The sequence below is a fragment of the Hydra viridissima genome, unplaced genomic scaffold (genome assembly GCF_058129835.1).
Source record: "Hydra viridissima isolate aposymbiotic clone 2 unplaced genomic scaffold, HvirCarnegie_v1 scaffold_1, whole genome shotgun sequence".
NCBI lineage: Eukaryota > Metazoa > Cnidaria > Hydrozoa > Anthoathecata > Hydridae > Hydra > Hydra viridissima.
In genome coordinates, this window is record NW_028324300.1 from 10,680,100 (window position 1) to 10,697,774 (window position 17,675).

At 29.4% G+C, this 17,675-nt stretch overlaps 2 protein-coding genes and 1 long non-coding RNA gene across 7 annotated transcripts; 2 read left to right on the forward strand and 1 right to left on the reverse strand.

Moving 5' to 3' along the window:
• Nucleotides 1-921: 921 nt before the first annotated feature.
• Nucleotides 922-2,835, reverse strand: LOC149893311 (uncharacterized). The gene is made up of 2 exons (XR_016451788.1): nt 2,263-2,835; nt 922-1,932 (listed from the first exon to the last, which is right to left on the reverse strand). It is a non-coding gene; the product is annotated as an uncharacterized LOC149893311 (long non-coding RNA).
• Nucleotides 2,836-3,280: 445 nt separating this feature from the next.
• LOC149893312 (uncharacterized) lies at nt 3,281-6,122 on the forward strand. Of its 4 annotated transcripts, none has more exons than XM_090085078.1 (4): nt 3,291-4,333; nt 4,751-4,897; nt 5,204-5,356; nt 5,650-6,122. In XM_090085078.1, exons 2-4 carry the CDS (start codon nt 4,879-4,881, stop codon nt 5,838-5,840), a joined length of 363 nt encoding a protein of 120 aa, XP_089941204.1. In that variant the 5' UTR covers nt 3,291-4,333; nt 4,751-4,878; the 3' UTR covers nt 5,841-6,122. The 4 variants fall into 4 exon arrangements, with proteins under 4 accessions (XP_089941198.1, XP_089941204.1, XP_089941211.1 ...); XM_090085085.1 differs by having other exon boundaries at nt 3,291-4,329; XM_090085072.1 differs by having other exon boundaries at nt 3,281-4,897; nt 5,231-5,356.
• Nucleotides 6,123-8,242: 2,120 nt separating this feature from the next.
• Nucleotides 8,243-12,404, forward strand: LOC145187638 (uncharacterized). 2 transcript variants are annotated; one of them, XM_090085053.1, is made up of 8 exons: nt 8,243-8,718; nt 8,970-9,411; nt 9,806-9,883; nt 9,969-10,718; nt 10,895-10,957; nt 11,134-11,274; nt 11,421-11,486; nt 11,616-12,404. In XM_090085053.1, the coding sequence occupies exons 2-8, from the start codon at nt 8,992-8,994 to the stop codon at nt 11,700-11,702; spliced, it is 1,605 nt and encodes a 534-aa protein (XP_089941179.1). In that variant the 5' UTR covers nt 8,243-8,718; nt 8,970-8,991; the 3' UTR covers nt 11,703-12,404. The 2 variants fall into 2 exon arrangements, 1 of the variants encoding a protein (XP_089941179.1); XR_016451775.1 differs by having other exon boundaries at nt 8,316-8,718; nt 10,895-10,976.
• The last annotated feature ends 5,271 nt before the right edge of the window (nt 12,405-17,675 follow it).

Sequence of the window (17,675 nt, forward strand, 5' to 3'; positions counted from 1 at the left end):
AGTCTTGTTTACACCCACAAAATTACTCAGCTTGTTAAAGAGAATACACCTTTCTTTAACTAGCTGGTTAAAACAAAAAGAAAAAAAGTTTTCTGTGTATAAGGTTTGTTTAAATTACTCTATTAGATTTTAAAGCTAGTTTTTAAATATCAAAGACAAAAATTGCAAAACTTCATAGATTAAGTGTTGAGACAGATTCATAAGAAATTTAGTTCATTCTGATATTCAAAGTTAAATATTCACCAAGCAATACCTATTTCAACTATCCTGTTATTTGATGAGTTTATTATCATGTTTTAATCGGGATTTATAAACCATTTCAATTATTGTTTTAACTGTTTGTCAAAAATATTTTAGTCCTTTTTTTTTGTATATCGTGTTTAAATGTAGAAGTATTTGAAAATTAAAGACGCTAAATATTTAGGCCAAATATAAAAGCCAAATATAAAAAGTTGGATTAACTGAGAATAAAGACCTAAAGATAAAGAAGAGTCTCGATTAGATTAATGTTTTAGTTGCCGCTCAAAGTAGTCAGTCTTTTGTTCTTGATGTAATTGTTCATCAGACCTAAAAAGTTCTAGACGAGGTGACCGGTGAGTTTTAATAAAAAAAAAATTAATAAAACATGTTAGGAAACGAATCATATTACGAGACTATTCTTAGTGTTTAAAAATGTGACAGTAGACACGATAGCGAACGTGCTGTTTCAAGTTTATTTTGAAGTACGAAAACACTGTATTTTTCAAGTGTGAATTAACTTATTGTTTAAAATAACGATTGTTGACAAAAACTCATCTAAACTATTGTCGTAAAAACTAATATGGTTTTTAAATATATGAAAAAGCCTACGTAATTTTAATCATTTGAATTATTTATATTTTTTAACTTATAATCCAAAAAGGAAAAAAAAAACAATTAATAGAATCTTAAGATCATGTGAAGTGAGGTGACAGCTATCTTCAAATTTCAACAATTCAATATACATTTAGTGAAATATAAAAAAATTCATTTGTTACGTTGTTTGTAACAAAAAACGTTTACAGCCTGATATCATTCACTAATTTAAAAAAATATAATGTTTTGCCTTTGATTTTATGTTACTAATATAAACTCAATTTTATCAAAATAAGTAACGCAAAACTCAATAATTCTTTTAACATACAAAATTTGGTTTATAAAAATTTGTTGTTAGCTTTTGCTGTTAAGTTTTTGGTATGCCATGGACTTGTAACAAAGAAAACCCATCTCCAGTCGGAAGTCTTTTTTTGTGAAGAAGTTTTTAAAGTGTTCTTGTTTTTAAATTGTTTTTATATCTTATATATTGTGCCGCAAGCTCAAGAGGAAAACTTTATAGATAATTTGTCACTAAACTTTAAATATTGGCATTCATCATGGATCATGCCATCTGATAAAATGAGAAAAATTATGAAGGTAATGATATTTGAACAACTTTGTCATCCATGAATCATATAATCACTGCCGCTAATGTTGCATACGAACAAAGCCAATATCTCTCAATGACCATATCTTTTTTTTTAGTGCACAGATGAGTAATTTTGTACGTTTTTAGAAATATTGATACAATCTTTTGTCAGGCATCAGCCGAATATTACAACTGGCCACGCACAATATTTACTACTTTTTGCTGATAAATCTTTGTAAACATTCTTGAACTCACTTCACCTTAATGCTTAATACTCAAAAAATAGTTTTTTTTTCCTTTCATTGTACTCTGTAACTTCAAATTTAGCTGATATTCTATCAATCAAATGAGAAGCAAGAGTAAGTGCTTTTAGTTGCTTCTTGTTATCTGACTATGAGGTAAACTAATCCATCTTGATCCTTCGTCTTTTGTTCATTCTTTAAAAAAAGTTGTTCTTGATTGGCATCAAAGTATTCTTTTGATGTCTCCGATGAAATAAAAACGTTCTGCTAAAAAAAAAAAAAGAGATTTTTTTATGGTACGTAGGTAAAAAATCTTAAATTTCCATTTTGTCATTAATTTTTTGTAGCCGTATTATTTTTATAGTACTACTGTACAAATTTACTGTAAAATATTTCGTTAGAAGAATTTCGCTAAAACACTTTAAACTACAAGATTTACACAGTATATGCAGATATAATTTTACAAAAATGTTTCTGAGGAAGTTTAGTGCTTATCTATACATAAAATATGAAAAAATAAAGATATATTAGTACACATCAAGAGAAACTTTTACTTTATTTTATAAATTATGTTTCTTTTATAAACACAAATATTACCAGTAGGAATGTAAATCTAGTATAAGTAGAATTCTAAGCATCGTGGTGTTCAGAGCAATAATAGAGTTTCGATAAAGACCATCCAAAAAATGAGGTAATTTGTACCTAATATTTCATATCGAATTGTGAAAACCTTCTACCCTGCTAAAGCAACATGGTTTAATGGAAAATATGCGAATGTGAGAATGTCAAAAATGTAAAACAGCTCGCCACTCCAATATAAATGCTTTTGTATGTTTAATTAAATTAATAGTTTATAATCTCTGGTAATCTTTTTAATAACTTTTTTAACTAAGTTTTAACAAGATGCAATATTTAAGCGAAAGAATCATATGCGCCATGTTGAAGAACTGCACGCGACTTAGGACTTCATGAGTAGATAATCTATTTGATGACAATTTTATTTGTGAATCACTTTAAAACTTTAACTTTTTTTTTAATTTCGGTTTGGGTCAGGGGGTCTTAAAATCTTCGCCAAGGTTTGAAACTCGCCAAGAATAACCAAGCACTAAACTAGCCATGCTTTCAACTTTGACGCGCTCAAAAAAAAGATAATTCAATATCAAATACCTTTTGACTACTCATTTATTTTATTATAAGAAACTCAGAATATAAAAATGAATTATCAAGATTTTAGTTTTGACTTTAGTTTAGTTTTGATTTTAGTTTAGTTATAAGAAACTCAGAATATAAAAATGAATTATCAAGATTTTAGTTTTGACCTGGTTTCCAAGCATTAAAACCTCATAAAACAAGTTTCGGTAGCTTGCATGTTTGAAAAAAAAAAAAAATTGAGCTGAAAAAGATTGTGAACACACCTAATATTACATTGAAAGTCATTTCAGTTTTTTTTAATTAAACATTCATTTTTTAAATAAAAAAAAATTAAAAAGGATTTTTTTAATAATAAACCATGATATAATGAAACATTTTATGTTTTGTTCTTGCATGCTTTTATGATTTAAGAAACAACTTTTTTTTTTTATTAGGGGGGAGGGGGCGGAAGGGGTAAAGAAAATTTGCACTAACTCAAGAAAAATTGAACAATTTGTAAAGAAAATTTGAATGTTCGAAACAGAAAAATAATAATGGCTTTCTTGTTTATCAAATTGGTGGCCCATCACTCAACGCAAAAAAAGTCATCAGGAACCTGATTAATCAGTAATGAACCTGATGACTTTTTTTCGTTTTTTACCCGGCCGGATTAGTAAATAAAAAATACCTTAAAAAAAATTTTTTTTTAATGTATTAGTGCTCTAAGTTGTGTTACGTAGATGAATATAATTTTTGAACACATTCCAGCCATATTTCTATCTTTATAGCTAAAAATTTTGAGGACTACCTTCTACTTATAAAATAGTTTTATGATTTTTTGAGACTAATTACTCTCATAATTTACTAATAATCATATAAAAACCGTTTCATTTTTGGAAAACAAGCCAAAACTCAAACCCTGATAACTCCATCAACTCTTAAATTCTGAATTGACTTTCTTAGAATAAATGAGTGTGGTGAAAGTCTTACGCAAAGTGGAAAATATGCTTCAATATTTCTAAATTATTGGGGGATTGGATGAGGAATTAGCCATTAGTCTAAAGATTAATCTTTAAGTAAACGAAGCTAAACAAAATTCAAGAGAATTAATTGCTTTTGTTTGAAAACAAACAAAGTTCACGTATATGGTTTAACTGGCCAGACTAATTGTTCTTTGCAAAACCTTTTTTAATTTTTATTACTGCTGACAAGCTAAATAACAATTTTTTAGAGGCAATAAAGGGTGCGACTTTAACCTGAGTTCAAACTATTTATTGAAAGCTATTCAGAAAAACACTTCGGCAACTTTCAAGTGGACGACTTGGATTGCAACTCAGAAAATTTGCACAAAAAATATTCAAATATTATGTAATCGAAAACTTTTTTATCAGAAAAAAAAAAGAAAAGCATGTTCTTCAAAACATGATTATTATTGGGAGAAAGATTTCTCAATCTATCAGTTAGCAAATTTTCAATCCATCTTAGCAACAAGTTTTTGATCTTAAAATGTAAACAAGTAGATGTGATCAGAAAGTAGGTACAATTTTTGAGTGAAAATTATGCTGTATGCAGAAAAAAATCTAACATCTTTAACATACAAAATTAGATACTAATTATATCAGTTGTAGATGTTTTAACATGTGTATTGTGAATGTTTACCTTGTTTGTAAACTTCTGACCTTGTATATATGACCATATAGTTGTATTATCATACAGTCATGTTAATATTACCTCTTGATTAAAGTTTTGAAGCTTAAGTTAATTAATAATGCAAAAGTTGCTTTATTCATAATCAATAAATGAAGAAACCTGTCAAAGTAGATAAATTCAGAAATATAAACTAATACAAGAATTGCAAGAAAGATGAGCATATAGTTAAATATTAGAAAAATGGCATCTTGTGCAATTATTTTGCAATATTTATATTTTATCTTTTCCTTCTTATCTCTTGGAGCCCTTTTAGCTGGTGGCCTTGGGAATGTATGGTGGGTATCAATAACTTCATCAAAAACATTTCATGGCTTATGGAAGGATTGTTTTAACAATAATACACACAAATGTATTATCAGAAGTGATATTCTAATGTTTAAAGAGAATCCAGGTTAGTAATTATTTGTTTTTTGTCCCCACTCACATACATACAAGATATTATCGCAAATAAAAAGCAAGTTTCAGTAAAGTAAACAAACTGTTTAAAATACATAAGTTCTACTCCTTTTAAAACATTTATTAGGAATTAGCCTAATTTTTTGTAAAAAGAGTAGTTTAATGTATACAAATTTATCATTTTCCTGGTAATGTATGTCAAGTGAGAAGTTAAAAAAAATCTTTTTTTACTTAACCTTTGGTTTTTTCTATTTGATTAAATATCATTTGTTTAAAAAGTAATTTTCTTTTTTTTTTAAAGGTACAGACCCAATCATTATATGTTTAGGAATGTCATTTGTTTTATTGGTGTTATCTGTGATTTTATCGTTTGGAATTTCATGTTGCTGTAAAAAAAAAAATAGCTTAATGAGATCTTCGATGAAATTAAATACAATATTGTTATTAATAGCAGGTAAAAATGGGTTTTAGAATAATACAAATTTAGATTATAATTGTTAGTTTTTTATATTTTAAGATAATAAGCTTGTGATACCATTAAAAAGACAAGAACATAAAATTAAAAGAGAGAGAGAAATAATATGGAAATAAACTGCAAATTTATAGGCAAAAGCTACAACATTTTAAATAGTTTATCCAGATTAGGATTAATTTTAGAATCACAGTAATACCTATTTTCATTTTCTTTTTTTGATTGGTAATAATATTTCATTATCTAAAAATAAATTATACAGTTTTTACTTTTAGTTACTTGTGCAATAGATGGAATGATTTACAGTGAATACCAATTAAGAAATTTGTTAAAATTTAATTACCGAGGCTGGTCATTTTTTGCTGCCTGGGTTGGAACAGTCCTACAAGTTTTTATTTTTGTTTTGTCACTGGTTCAGCTTTACTTAAAACCAAAACGGTATGTACAGGTGATGGAAAATTGGTAAACTATGACTTGATGTACCTTAAATTAGCATTTTTCACAAATTAATCAGTATTTTAACCAGTTAGGTTGATTATTTTTGAGAAAATACACTAAGTTGTATCTACTCTAAAAAATAGTATTTTTTTAAATTTTTTTTTTTGTTTAAATGTTTTTTAAAATATTTTTTGCAGAGAATATTTTAGTTTTACATTACATTTTTGTTAAAATATTTTTTAAATATTTTATGTAGAGAATATTTTAGTTTTACATTCAAGAAACCTAGAAATAAAAAAAATAATCAAAACTAAATGAGCTAAAAAAAGTCGTTACAACAGTATATAATGTAAATTGGCTTTTCCTAATTTTTCATACTTTTTTTTTTTTTTTGACAATAAATAAAGATCAACCTTTAGTCCTTTGTATTTATAGATACATTTGGTAGAATTTCCTTTTTGTACTTTTCTTTGAACACAAAAAAATTTTCTTTGAACACAAAAAAATATTTTAGAGTTGAGATATTGTTCAACAAACACTCTTTCCCTTATATATACTGGGCTTGCAAACCAAATTGGCACGTATTTCGTCAAAATTTAATATTAGGATTGCATGCTTGATTTTTCATCAATTTTCTTTAAATTTTCTTAATTCATACACACAATCATATGTACAAATAAACTACTCAATGCAGCTTCCCTCAGCTTTAATGATGGCCTTCAACTCTGGAACTGAAGGAGGTACAGGCCTTTACAATGAACTCCTTTGGCATCGAGGCCTTGTTCTCCTTGATGGTGTTCACTAGAGATGTCTTGGTGTTATGAGCACCTCGGTTTGTTTGTGCCTCAAGATAGCCCCCACACAAAGTAATCCCTTAGGATTCAAGTCAGGTCTGCTTGAACCCCAAGTATCCTTGTTAACGAAGTTGTAGCACCGTTCAGCCAGCGAATTCAGAGATTTGTCAGGGGGCAGAGTCTTGCTGCCACACCCTGTTACCAGCAACTAATTAGATCCATGGCAGAACTGTCTCCTCCATAACCTTTAGATAGAAGTCGGTGTTCACCCTCAGGACCTTCTTGAAAATGTGCGGCGGTATGACGTCACTCACTTGATTTCACATCTAATACCATGACGGTCGCTGGAAACTTTGTTTTTATTATGCGAAGCACATGCTGAGGCCTCATGGCAATCCAGCGATTGTTCTGCCTATTAAGCATCTGGTCTTGACAAAAATTCTTCTCATGAGAAAAACCAGATCATGCTGGGTTCCTTTGAGTGCTTCAGTTTGTTGAGAAACTTAATCGATTTCAGCAGCCTCCAAACTTTAACTTTCTCATCGAGTATTTGGCCGGTCAGCATTTGATAAGATCAATAAGACTGTTAGGTAGTGGATGTTGGCTTGCAAAATGGGATGCACGGATTCCTATTATGTCCCAAAGATGCTCTATTAGGTTCATATCTGGACTGCAAGCTGGCCACTCCAAAGCTTAAATATCAACATTATTTAAATTTGACATTATTTATTCAGTAACAGTATGTGCCGTATGTGGTCTAGCATTATCCTGCATAAAAAGGAATCTATCTCCAATGTACAGTGCAAAAGGCACTACAAAAGGTTCTAAAGTTGTTGAGAAATCAGAAATATCTTTCATTCGGTCTTCTGTACACTCTTGGGCAGCATTCAGAACTTACTAGGCAAAACCTTTACTCATCTGTAAATAAGAACTGTCCCCAATCATGTATTTCCCAATTCATATACTTCCTTGTAAAAGCTAGTCTGTTTCTTTGGTGGTCTACAGACAATCTGGGACCAGTAGCTGCTGCCCGAGGTCGTAAATTCTTCTTATGGTATTTTGACTAACAGCAGTTCTATGAACTTCAACAAGTTATGTTTGGAGACTAAAGTAGTGAACCGTTTTCTCAGTGTTTGAAGCATTAAAAATTGGTCCTCCACAACATTTGTAGCTCGTGGTCTGCTTAGGCCAAGTCGTCTAGCGTGATAATTGATCTCTACAAACCTTTATAGAACACTTCCGACTGCTGTATGAGACACTCCAAATCTTTTACCAAGTTCACAATTTATTAATTCTTCATTGGACAAAACAACAGTTTTATCACATTCATCACAACTTAAATTTCGTCTAAAACGCTGCATTGCGAACAGATGTGTTGCTCCAATGACAGTTATCCTTTCTTGCATTAAAATAATTTAAAACCAATTCATACTTTTCTTTTAGAAGTGAGGTTACAGCAAAACATGTTAATTATAAAAAGCAGCTATAATTTCGAAATTTAATAAAGAAAATGGAGTAAAACGTTCAAAAGGCGCAACAACAAACATTATCATCTTTGTAATTAATAAATCCGGGAAATACATCATATTTTTCAAATCGGAACTTATTAGTGGAGGGTCAGTTTTGCGGTTAATAAGCCGAATATCAAAGGGAATCTGCAAAAAAAAAATTCGCTATAAGTTTGTAAATTAATTTTCGGATTATGGTTTGTAAAATATTTAACCATCGGACTGTTATAATCCGCAAAATAATTCGGATTGATTTTATAGCGGATTCTACAAACCAAATCGCCAGTGCCTACTAAAAGCTTATCATGGTTTTTTTAAATGAGGGGGATTGGAGAACTTGCTTCCTTGATGTCGAACATTAAATCTACTAAGTCTATTATTTGTTATGATATGTGCCTAAAGGTATTCTCTTAATGGTAAAAAACGAAGCGAGATAATGCTGAAGATGATGCCCCCATCCAGCTTAAATACATAGTGCATTATTTGATTAAGCTAAACTCATATAATATCAGATTCTCTACAGGATTCTTTTTAACACAACACTTTATTAGCGTATCATTTTAGAGTCTTTCTCTTTTAGTTGCTCCAGAGTGCGTGTTAAAAGGTATGTAGTGAATAAAACCTTTTGTCAGTTTTTCTGAATTACATGCCATAACATCCTTTCATAAATTATCAATTAGTTTCATTTTTTTTATGATGAAACTAGTTGATTATTCTTAAAGATCTAGATCTCTCTTGATCTTTAACAGTTTATAACAGGAAATTTATTTCTATACTTTCAATTTTGTATTCACTTCTGGTCCTACTATATGTAATTTTTGAGTACAGGAAAGCTAATTTTTGTTTTGTTTTCAGAAACTATTCTAAAATATATGAAATGTCACTTGTTGCTGCATACAGTGACAGTAGTGAAGATGAGGATGAAAATCAGTTTATTAACAAGACAGATCATATTTCTACTGCAGAAAATGCAAAGAAAAAACTAGACAATAATGGAGAGGTTGAGCAATTTGATATTTTAGATGATGAAGAGTGGATGCAATCTCATCAAAATAATCCTAATTCGATTTTTTCAAATCTCCCTTCTTCACATAAAGAAGCATCTTCATTTGAAGAAACAGAAGAAAAAGATGATGAGTTTTTAAAAATAAAACCAACATTATCAGATGATGTGAAACATAATCTTTTAGATACTTTTGATAAACAAGAAAACATAAAAGCTTTCATGAATTTACCACGACCAGTAAAAGGAGGGAAAAAAGGAACAGTGAAGATTTCTCTTCCTTCTTATACAGGTGTATGTATTCTTTGTACATTATTGTAATGTTATTGTAATGGCTTCTTATACAGGTGTATGTATTCTTTATACATTATAAGTAAATATAATTTCAGGATTTACTTTTTTTTTTTACCAAATCTTTTTTTTTTTTTTCCAAATCTATTTTTTTTTTTAATTTTATATAATCACAATTATTTTATAGTAAATCCTCTGTTTTCTGCAGGATAATTAATTTGAGTCTTTGATCTTGCTGCTGTCCTAAAGTTGTTTTAACTACTCTATAAAAAAAACTAGTTGGTGCTTCTTTAGTCTTAACACTGTATTTAAGTATAAGGTTTTTTGTAAGTCTAGCATACTACTTGTTGGCAAGTTTTTATGAATTTTTATGGTCAAGAAATCATATCTATTTTAGGGAAATGATTCAGAAGATGAAGGTGGTGATGTTGGTGAGATTGGTAAAGTTCAAGAAAGTAATTTGCAATTAAAGAAGGTATCTCTCTCTTTTCCTCTCCAAATTTTTTCTTGTAGTGCATTAAGTTTTTTTTTTTTTTATTCTTTGGTGTTTTTTTTTTTAGAAAAGTTCACTCTTTACTATCCTACCTAAACCAAAGAACAGTGTGAGTGTTGGTGCAAACAAAAATAAAGTATTTCAGAAGCAAACTAATCGATCTCTTATTCCTCACACTCTTAAAAAAGTACCAACTAGTAACAAACCCAAACAAAATGTAATGATAAACACCAATGACAAAGTGCAAGATGAGCTGAGTGAAGATGAGGAAGAAATTTTAGATAATGACTCTTCCAATTTTTTTAGTTTGGGGAAAGAAGACATTTTAACTAACAATGAAAGTGATCATTTTGCTATTACTGTAAGTGCTGAAAATAAATCATCATTATCTAAGAAGGTGGACATGCTTCCAAGTAGTCATTCTCAACCAACTTTAATAATACCCCTCTCTTCTAACCCTAATGGTTCTATTACTGTTTCTTCTATGTACCCTGTAACTACTAATTCAACTGTTTCTTTAAAACAAAATACATTTTTTTCAAATTTATATTCTAAAGACTTAAATAAATCTGCAAACTTTAATGCTTGTAAAGATGAAAAGAAAATAGATTGCAATGAAGAATTTTCTCTACATCCTAAAACAACATATAGTGATGTTACAGCTCCCTATGGTGGCACAGTATCCAATAATCCTAATGAAAGAATGACAAATGAAGTATATGAAAAATGTAATGCGAATCAACTTGTAGAAAAAGAATCTGAGTCATTTTTTGCATATGGTTATCAGAGCGCTCATGAAGATCCTGAAAATATTTCTGTAAGATTTTTTATTCTTAATACTAATATAGTTTATACTTTAGTGATATACATTTTTTCTAATAAACATTGTAAAAGGCTATTCTTTACAGATGGGCTTTACATAAAGGTTCTATTGATTTCCAAAGATTAGAATTGCATACGTTTTTTAAATACAAGAGAGAATTGATATTTTAGACAGCTGAACCTACTGATTTTTATAATCAATCAAATGTTGATATGCCATTAGATGAGGATGCTGTATGTTAAACATTTACTAGTATTATTGATATTTTATTTTTTTAAATTCTTATTATCTTCTATTTAACTACTTGTGCAGTATGTCTTTCTTTCTTTTACTTAAGAGGATTCTTTAGAAGATATTCATTTAAATATAAAAGAATTTCAATGTGATTTCTCTGTTTAACTTCTTAAAGATAAAAGCGCTTGTAGGAGGAAAACGAAAGTTTAGGAAAGAGGAAATCAATATCATTGATGTGAAAGGTGAAGATCTGCAAATTTCAAAAGGAGAATATTTAAAAAATCTTACACAAGAATCCGGCTACAAACCTAAAGTTGTAAGACCTCTTTACATTATCTTTTAGCTATTGATTATCCATTTTGTCTGGTGTTTAATCCAAAAGTTTACACCATGCTTTAAACCACTGAATGCTTCTTTCTTTTTTTTTTTGATGTTATTATTTTATGTAATGGGTTTTTTTAGTCAAAAAAGGATCAACCTCGTAAATTAGAGAAAAGAAAACATCAAATCACTTATCTAGCTTATCAGGTATTGCATTTATGTAGGTGTGTCATTAAATTGAAGAAGACCTTGCAAATATGAAGTACAACATTGCGTTATGTGTTATTAATGCATATTAATAATTGCATGCTTATATACTCGATCCAATTATTATAGGCAAAAGAAAGAGAGCACGAGCTTCGCCAGGCTTGGTCAATCAGCCGAGCAACTAGGCGTGATACCCAGTCAAAATACGGATTTTGAAGCATAAGTACTTGTCTTCATAGCGTGCATTAGGTTAGATGTACAGTCTTTAGACCTGCGTAACTGAAGTTCATCGTGAATTGGTGTTCACAGCTGAATACTACTCAACAACTTCACTACTTATTACAAATACTGCCTAACATGGAATAGTTCATGAGAGTATATCATTGAAAACGAATTGTCTTTAAAAACCTTCCGACTACATGTGTACAATTTTTTCTTTTTGTACCCTCCTACAGCACCTGTCTATCTTTGTACAATCTGTAAAAATTGGGTTTTACTTTAAAAAATAAAATAATACGAGAACTATATCGAATAACTCTGAATGATTAGGTCAATGAAGACTTAACGAGAATGGTGCTTGATAATTTATGTAATTTACATAAAGATTCTACCTTTAGACCTTTAAAAGAGAGTTACTATAGCTTTAATATATTGCGAATCAAGTTTTAATATTTGTTTTTTAAATATAGCTTTGGAGTTAATCGTCTACTCTTAAGAGTGAAAAGAAGACTGCATTGAGTTCAAGGACACCTGAATGATGTTTAAAATAAAACTCATCGAAAAAAAATTGCACTGAGGATGTCTACTAAAAAAAAATATTTTTATGCAAAAGCAAATGTGTATATAGCGCATGCTTTTTTGTGTAGACAATATTTTAGCTTTTAATTGGACAGTATGCTAAGAAACTTGTGAAAATTGTTCAAGAATTTTTTTCTCTCTCCAAATATCTTCCGATTAGTTTTTTTTTTTCGTTCCGTAAAAATTTGCATTACTTTTGCTAACATCTTTTGGAGGAGAAAAGGTCATTTAAATTTTCTCAATGCAAGATTAAATTGATGTATAAGTAGTCTTGTCTTCTCTAATAATTATTAAAAGTAGACTTTTCTTCTCTAATGTATTTTAAATGAAGCACGTCTGCTTCGTCTAAATTACATTAGTTTAAATATAATACATTAGAGAAGAAATTAAAAATTAGTTTTGTACATTCAACTTCGAGCTCATTTCAGAGTCTCCTAAGATTTTCACACTCTTTAAATTAAAATCTTTTTATTTGCACACTAAGAAGTCTTACAAACATAAATTACGATCAAAATATAGTGGTCATCAGCTTTTCAGCAAATTTTGTTTTTCGGTGTTGGTATCGTTTGTTTGTCCAACTGTTATGTAAGTGAATTATCTTATGCAAGTTTCGACACAAAAATGTTTCTCATATTAAAAATTTGTATTCAATTCAAATATTTGCTCTGTACAGATTATCATTCAAAGAAACATTGAAAATAACTGGTTACATGGTATTAAATGAAAATACTTTCTCAGCATCAACACACAAAAATGTATTAAATAAATTTCTGAAAAGGGTCAAATTAAGCAAATTGTTTTTGACTCAAAAGAAAAAGATATTTGAACGACAAATTTAAAAGATTATAAACTGTTTAGGCACTAAATTGCATATATAATATATTTTATATAAATTATGTAAGCTACATAAGCTATTTAAATAATACAATACAATACAGTACATACATACATACATACATACATACATACATACATACATACATACATACATACATACATACATACATACATACATACATACATATATATATATATATATATATATATATATGTATGTATGTATATGTATACACACACACACACACACACACAAAATCAAGCTTCAAAAACAATCTTTAAAAACAATACAAAGTTATTTAAAGGGCTTCGAGAATCAGTCAAGTATTTGAAAACATGTTGATTTAACGTAATTTCTTTGCAGTATGATGGACAAAAATATTTGGTTAGCAAACGCTTAACGCCAATAACTTTCATCATCTTAGTCGACTAAAGAGGATACTAATCGCAAGTCTTTAAAAACTAATGACAAGAAATTTATTTGTAAAATGGAACTAGAATAAGAGTTTAATGTCAAAATGAATTCTTATTTAGGTAGCTTGCAAAGTTCTAAAACAATTAACTCCACCGATGATGCTGATACGAACGAAATCGCTAACACTTGGGCTATGGCTGCTTCAGCCACATTACCTCTTGTTTTGTTTATTACTTTTTTTGGTTTGATCCTGTACAACCATTATCAAAACGAAAAATTGGTCATTAAATATTTTTCAATGAAAGGAGAGAAAGCACGTGCTTCACATTTAATGAATATTTACGAATACAATAAAGTAGTTAAATTTATGAAAGGGAACTCGAAAGGCGAAATAAACTTATCATTTGAAATGAATAATCAAAATCATATCCCAAATATACAAGAATGTTTTTACATGAGCAAGATGAAGTTTTTTGTTTAGTTATTTTGTATACTCTTATTAGAACAATATTTTTAAAAACCTGCTGTATTTTATCTCTGACACGCGGTTAGACAGCAAAAAATGTCTACGGAATCGTTTTTACCTTTGATGAGTTGTAACTTTAGAATCCAAATTGAAACCATTTGATAACTTAAAAAGCAACACTTTCTTTTGAATATTTTTGGTGAGTAGGGGGTGGGCTAATTAAAAAAACAGAAAGGATTTATACTGAACGTTTAAATATTTATTGTTTTTTTGTTTGCTTTTGTTTCTAAAGAGACTCTCGTTATTTTTATATACAATATTTGAAGCACAATTTGAAACATTACCCCCTGGAGAAGATTTAAAGTTGTTATTCTTACGGGGCTTTTTTGACGATACAAGGGCACAGTAAACCGCTTAACCCAACGTACTTTAAACCTCTTTTTAAGCTAGTAAATGATAGTTAAAAAAAAAAAAAAAAATTTATAATAGTAATCATATATTTCCGTTATTGTGCCAATTATAAAAATAAAATGTCTGTATCAGTTTTTTTACAAAAATATTTTAAATAGTTTTTCAAATTCACTTAAAATCGAACTCCCTTTCTTCTCCGATTATATCCCCCAAATTATATACTTTTAATTTAAATGTCTTTAAAAGGAAGGAAAAAATAAAATGGTTTTAAGCTTAAAAAAGAGCGATAAAAAAGGCAATAGAAATAAAGTTTCAAATGGAAACAGTGGAAAATGTAAAACAATTTCGATTTGTTGTTACTAAAAACAAATGAAAAATCCCTACAAAAAAAGGAATTTTTTATGTTCTGTTTTTCTTTCAACTTCATAAAACAGTTTAAAGTAAACTAAGTTTAAAATATCTTAACTCTGATTGGTTTAAATAAACATGCAAATCCAATAAAAATCAAGATCTGAAAAAAGCGCGCGATTAATTTGATTGCTGTAAATTTTCGATGCTTAAAGGTCGCAATCAAAAGGCAATAATACGGTCACATATTTTTAGTAAATTTTTTTCACAAAGCGTACGTTCTTTGTGAAAGAGAGAAATATGAGGTAATACATTTCATATTTTAATTATTGCGCAGAACTAATCAGAATAAAGATGTTTTTAAATAATTAGTGATTACTTGTTAAAAAGAGGTTTTTAAATGTTTGTAATTTTACTTTATTTTGTTTTTATTTCTGGTATTCTCTATGGAAACTGGCCTTATCAAACAAAACTTTTTTCCATTTCCGCGGTAAAAATTAAGGAGAGAAACTTACTGATGACCATCGTAAAAATTCCAGTTACCGTGTTATTTACTAATTCTCCAAATCTCGTCGGATTCACCAACTTTAATTAAAATGTTAAAATGAACTGTAGAGCAATTCCACGACCATCACAGCGTGACAACCGTCTTTTTTTTTGCCTTTAGCCTTCAATATTTTATTATTAAATATATATAAAAAGAATTTTTTTTTGCTATTTTGTTAGCTCGTAAAAAGTGCTACAAAAAAAAAGAAAAAAAATTAGGGTGGATATATTAGCCTCTTATTCATGCGAGAAAATATAAAACGTCACAGCGTGACCAAAATTCTCTCACTGTTTTTTAGTTTTTAGATCAACATCGCGATTCAGCTAATATAGATGAACTGAATTATTAACTTGGCATTAAACAAAAAGTTTAGACATTACTCTTACAAGTTTTATAGCTAAATAACATTTATTTAATTAAATTTCAAACAGGTGCACCTTTAATTAACTAGTGGTAAACGTCACAGCGTGACGTCACAGCGTGACCAGACACATTTGGGTAATTATAAACCAGGTAAATGGGCTGTTTTTAATAAATTTAAAACTAAATAGAGAAGTATTAGACAAATATATAATTACATCTTCATAAAAATAGTTTTTACATAGCAATCTGCCGAACACGCCCATACTATATCAGTGTCAAATCGCGTCCATATTATATTGCTGTCATATATACAACGTTTTAAAGTTTTTTGGTGATTTCGTCTGAAGACGTAAGTTGTTTCACTAAATACTTGGCACTTGAATAGGGTCGCATTTCTATTTTACCATTATTGTTTTGAATTAGGTGCGCTGCAAATATTCCTGGTTTTGCTGGTGCTTTTGTAAATAACTCATCAATTTTAAATTTTTTTATTGTATTTATAATATCTTCCATAGAAACAAAATAGACATTGAAATTAGTCTCATTTTTAACAGCTTCATGAAAAGTTATGGCATCAGTTATCATACATTTTCTCTGGATTATTTTTTGCGTTGCTATTCTTTTAACGGTCCCACCAATAGCATCTACTGGTCCTTTCCCATGAGAAGCAGCGAAAAAGTTCCAGAATAATTTTAAACCATGCTGTTCTTCCAACCAGGGTATTGCTGATGCAATAAAACGATTTTTAAATTGATTGCTTGGGCCGTCTGTCCAAACCTGTAGTATTTTAACACTTGATTCAATATGCTTAGATAATAAACTATGAACAAATACAAGAATAGATTCTTTTGAATGGCTTAAATCATCTGAAACTATGACAGCTGATGAGCATGAATTTTGGTACCAAAATACAGCAGTAAAAACAGTAACTTGCTTCTTGTGCCAATGTGCTGACTGCACTTCATCTTGCCACAAAGTTGAAAAATTTTCAGCAAAATCCACTTGAAGAACGGCTGTGTCTTGATTACTTTGAAGTTGGACCTTATGATCACGATATGTAATTGATTGTTTCTGTTTAATAAAATAATGCCAAAGAAATGAAGGTAAAGATTTTGAAAAGCTGCTGTAAAGATCATCAACTCTTCCCTTTTTTTCAATTTTTTTAATATATTCCTTTCCATTACCTTCTGCAACTTTTTCCCATTGGTACCATGTAATGCATTTATTCTTGTCAATTTCATTCAAAAGAAATAGATTATGAAACTTTGCAGCATTTTTACATGTGGTACACATATTATTATAACAAATGTCTTTTTCACCATCACATACAATGCTTAGAGGAAATTTATGTGAATACAATGGAAAATTTGAATCAAACTTGTGCAAGGCTTCAAGGATAAGAATTATATTTTGATGCTGTTGACAGCAACAAACGTTTCTTGACATTGAACTAGACAAAAGCACATGTGGTGGGCGTAAACTAGCAAACTTTGATTTTCCGACTGATTCTTCAGGATAATCACTTTTAAAAACAGCATAAGCTTCATTAACATTCATATACAAATGACGTTTTTGCACAGTTTCTTTCTTGTTCTTTAATCTCACCACAATGGTGTCTCTTTTACCGGGTGCTTGACGGGATATATCATCACGCTGGTAAAAATCAAGAACCAATTTTACAGTTAAAGCATCTAATGCATTTTTACTAATTATTTTTTCTGGGCTTGGGATTTCATTCATTTTTGTTAAAAGTTTTTGTACAACTTTAGCCCTCTTTCTGGGTGATTTTGGTAGTGCTGACTCAGCTCTCTTAACAGCTTTTCCAAGAGTGCTAGCAGATTTGTAAGGGGGTGATGTAACAGCTACAGATTTTGATTCTGCTATTTTTTGTCTGCTCTTTCTCTTTCGCTGCCTTTCTTTTTCTCGTTCAGCCTCCAAATTAGCGAGTCTTCTTTCTTTTCTTTTTTTTGATTCTTTTTCTTTAACTACTTTTTTGCCAAACTT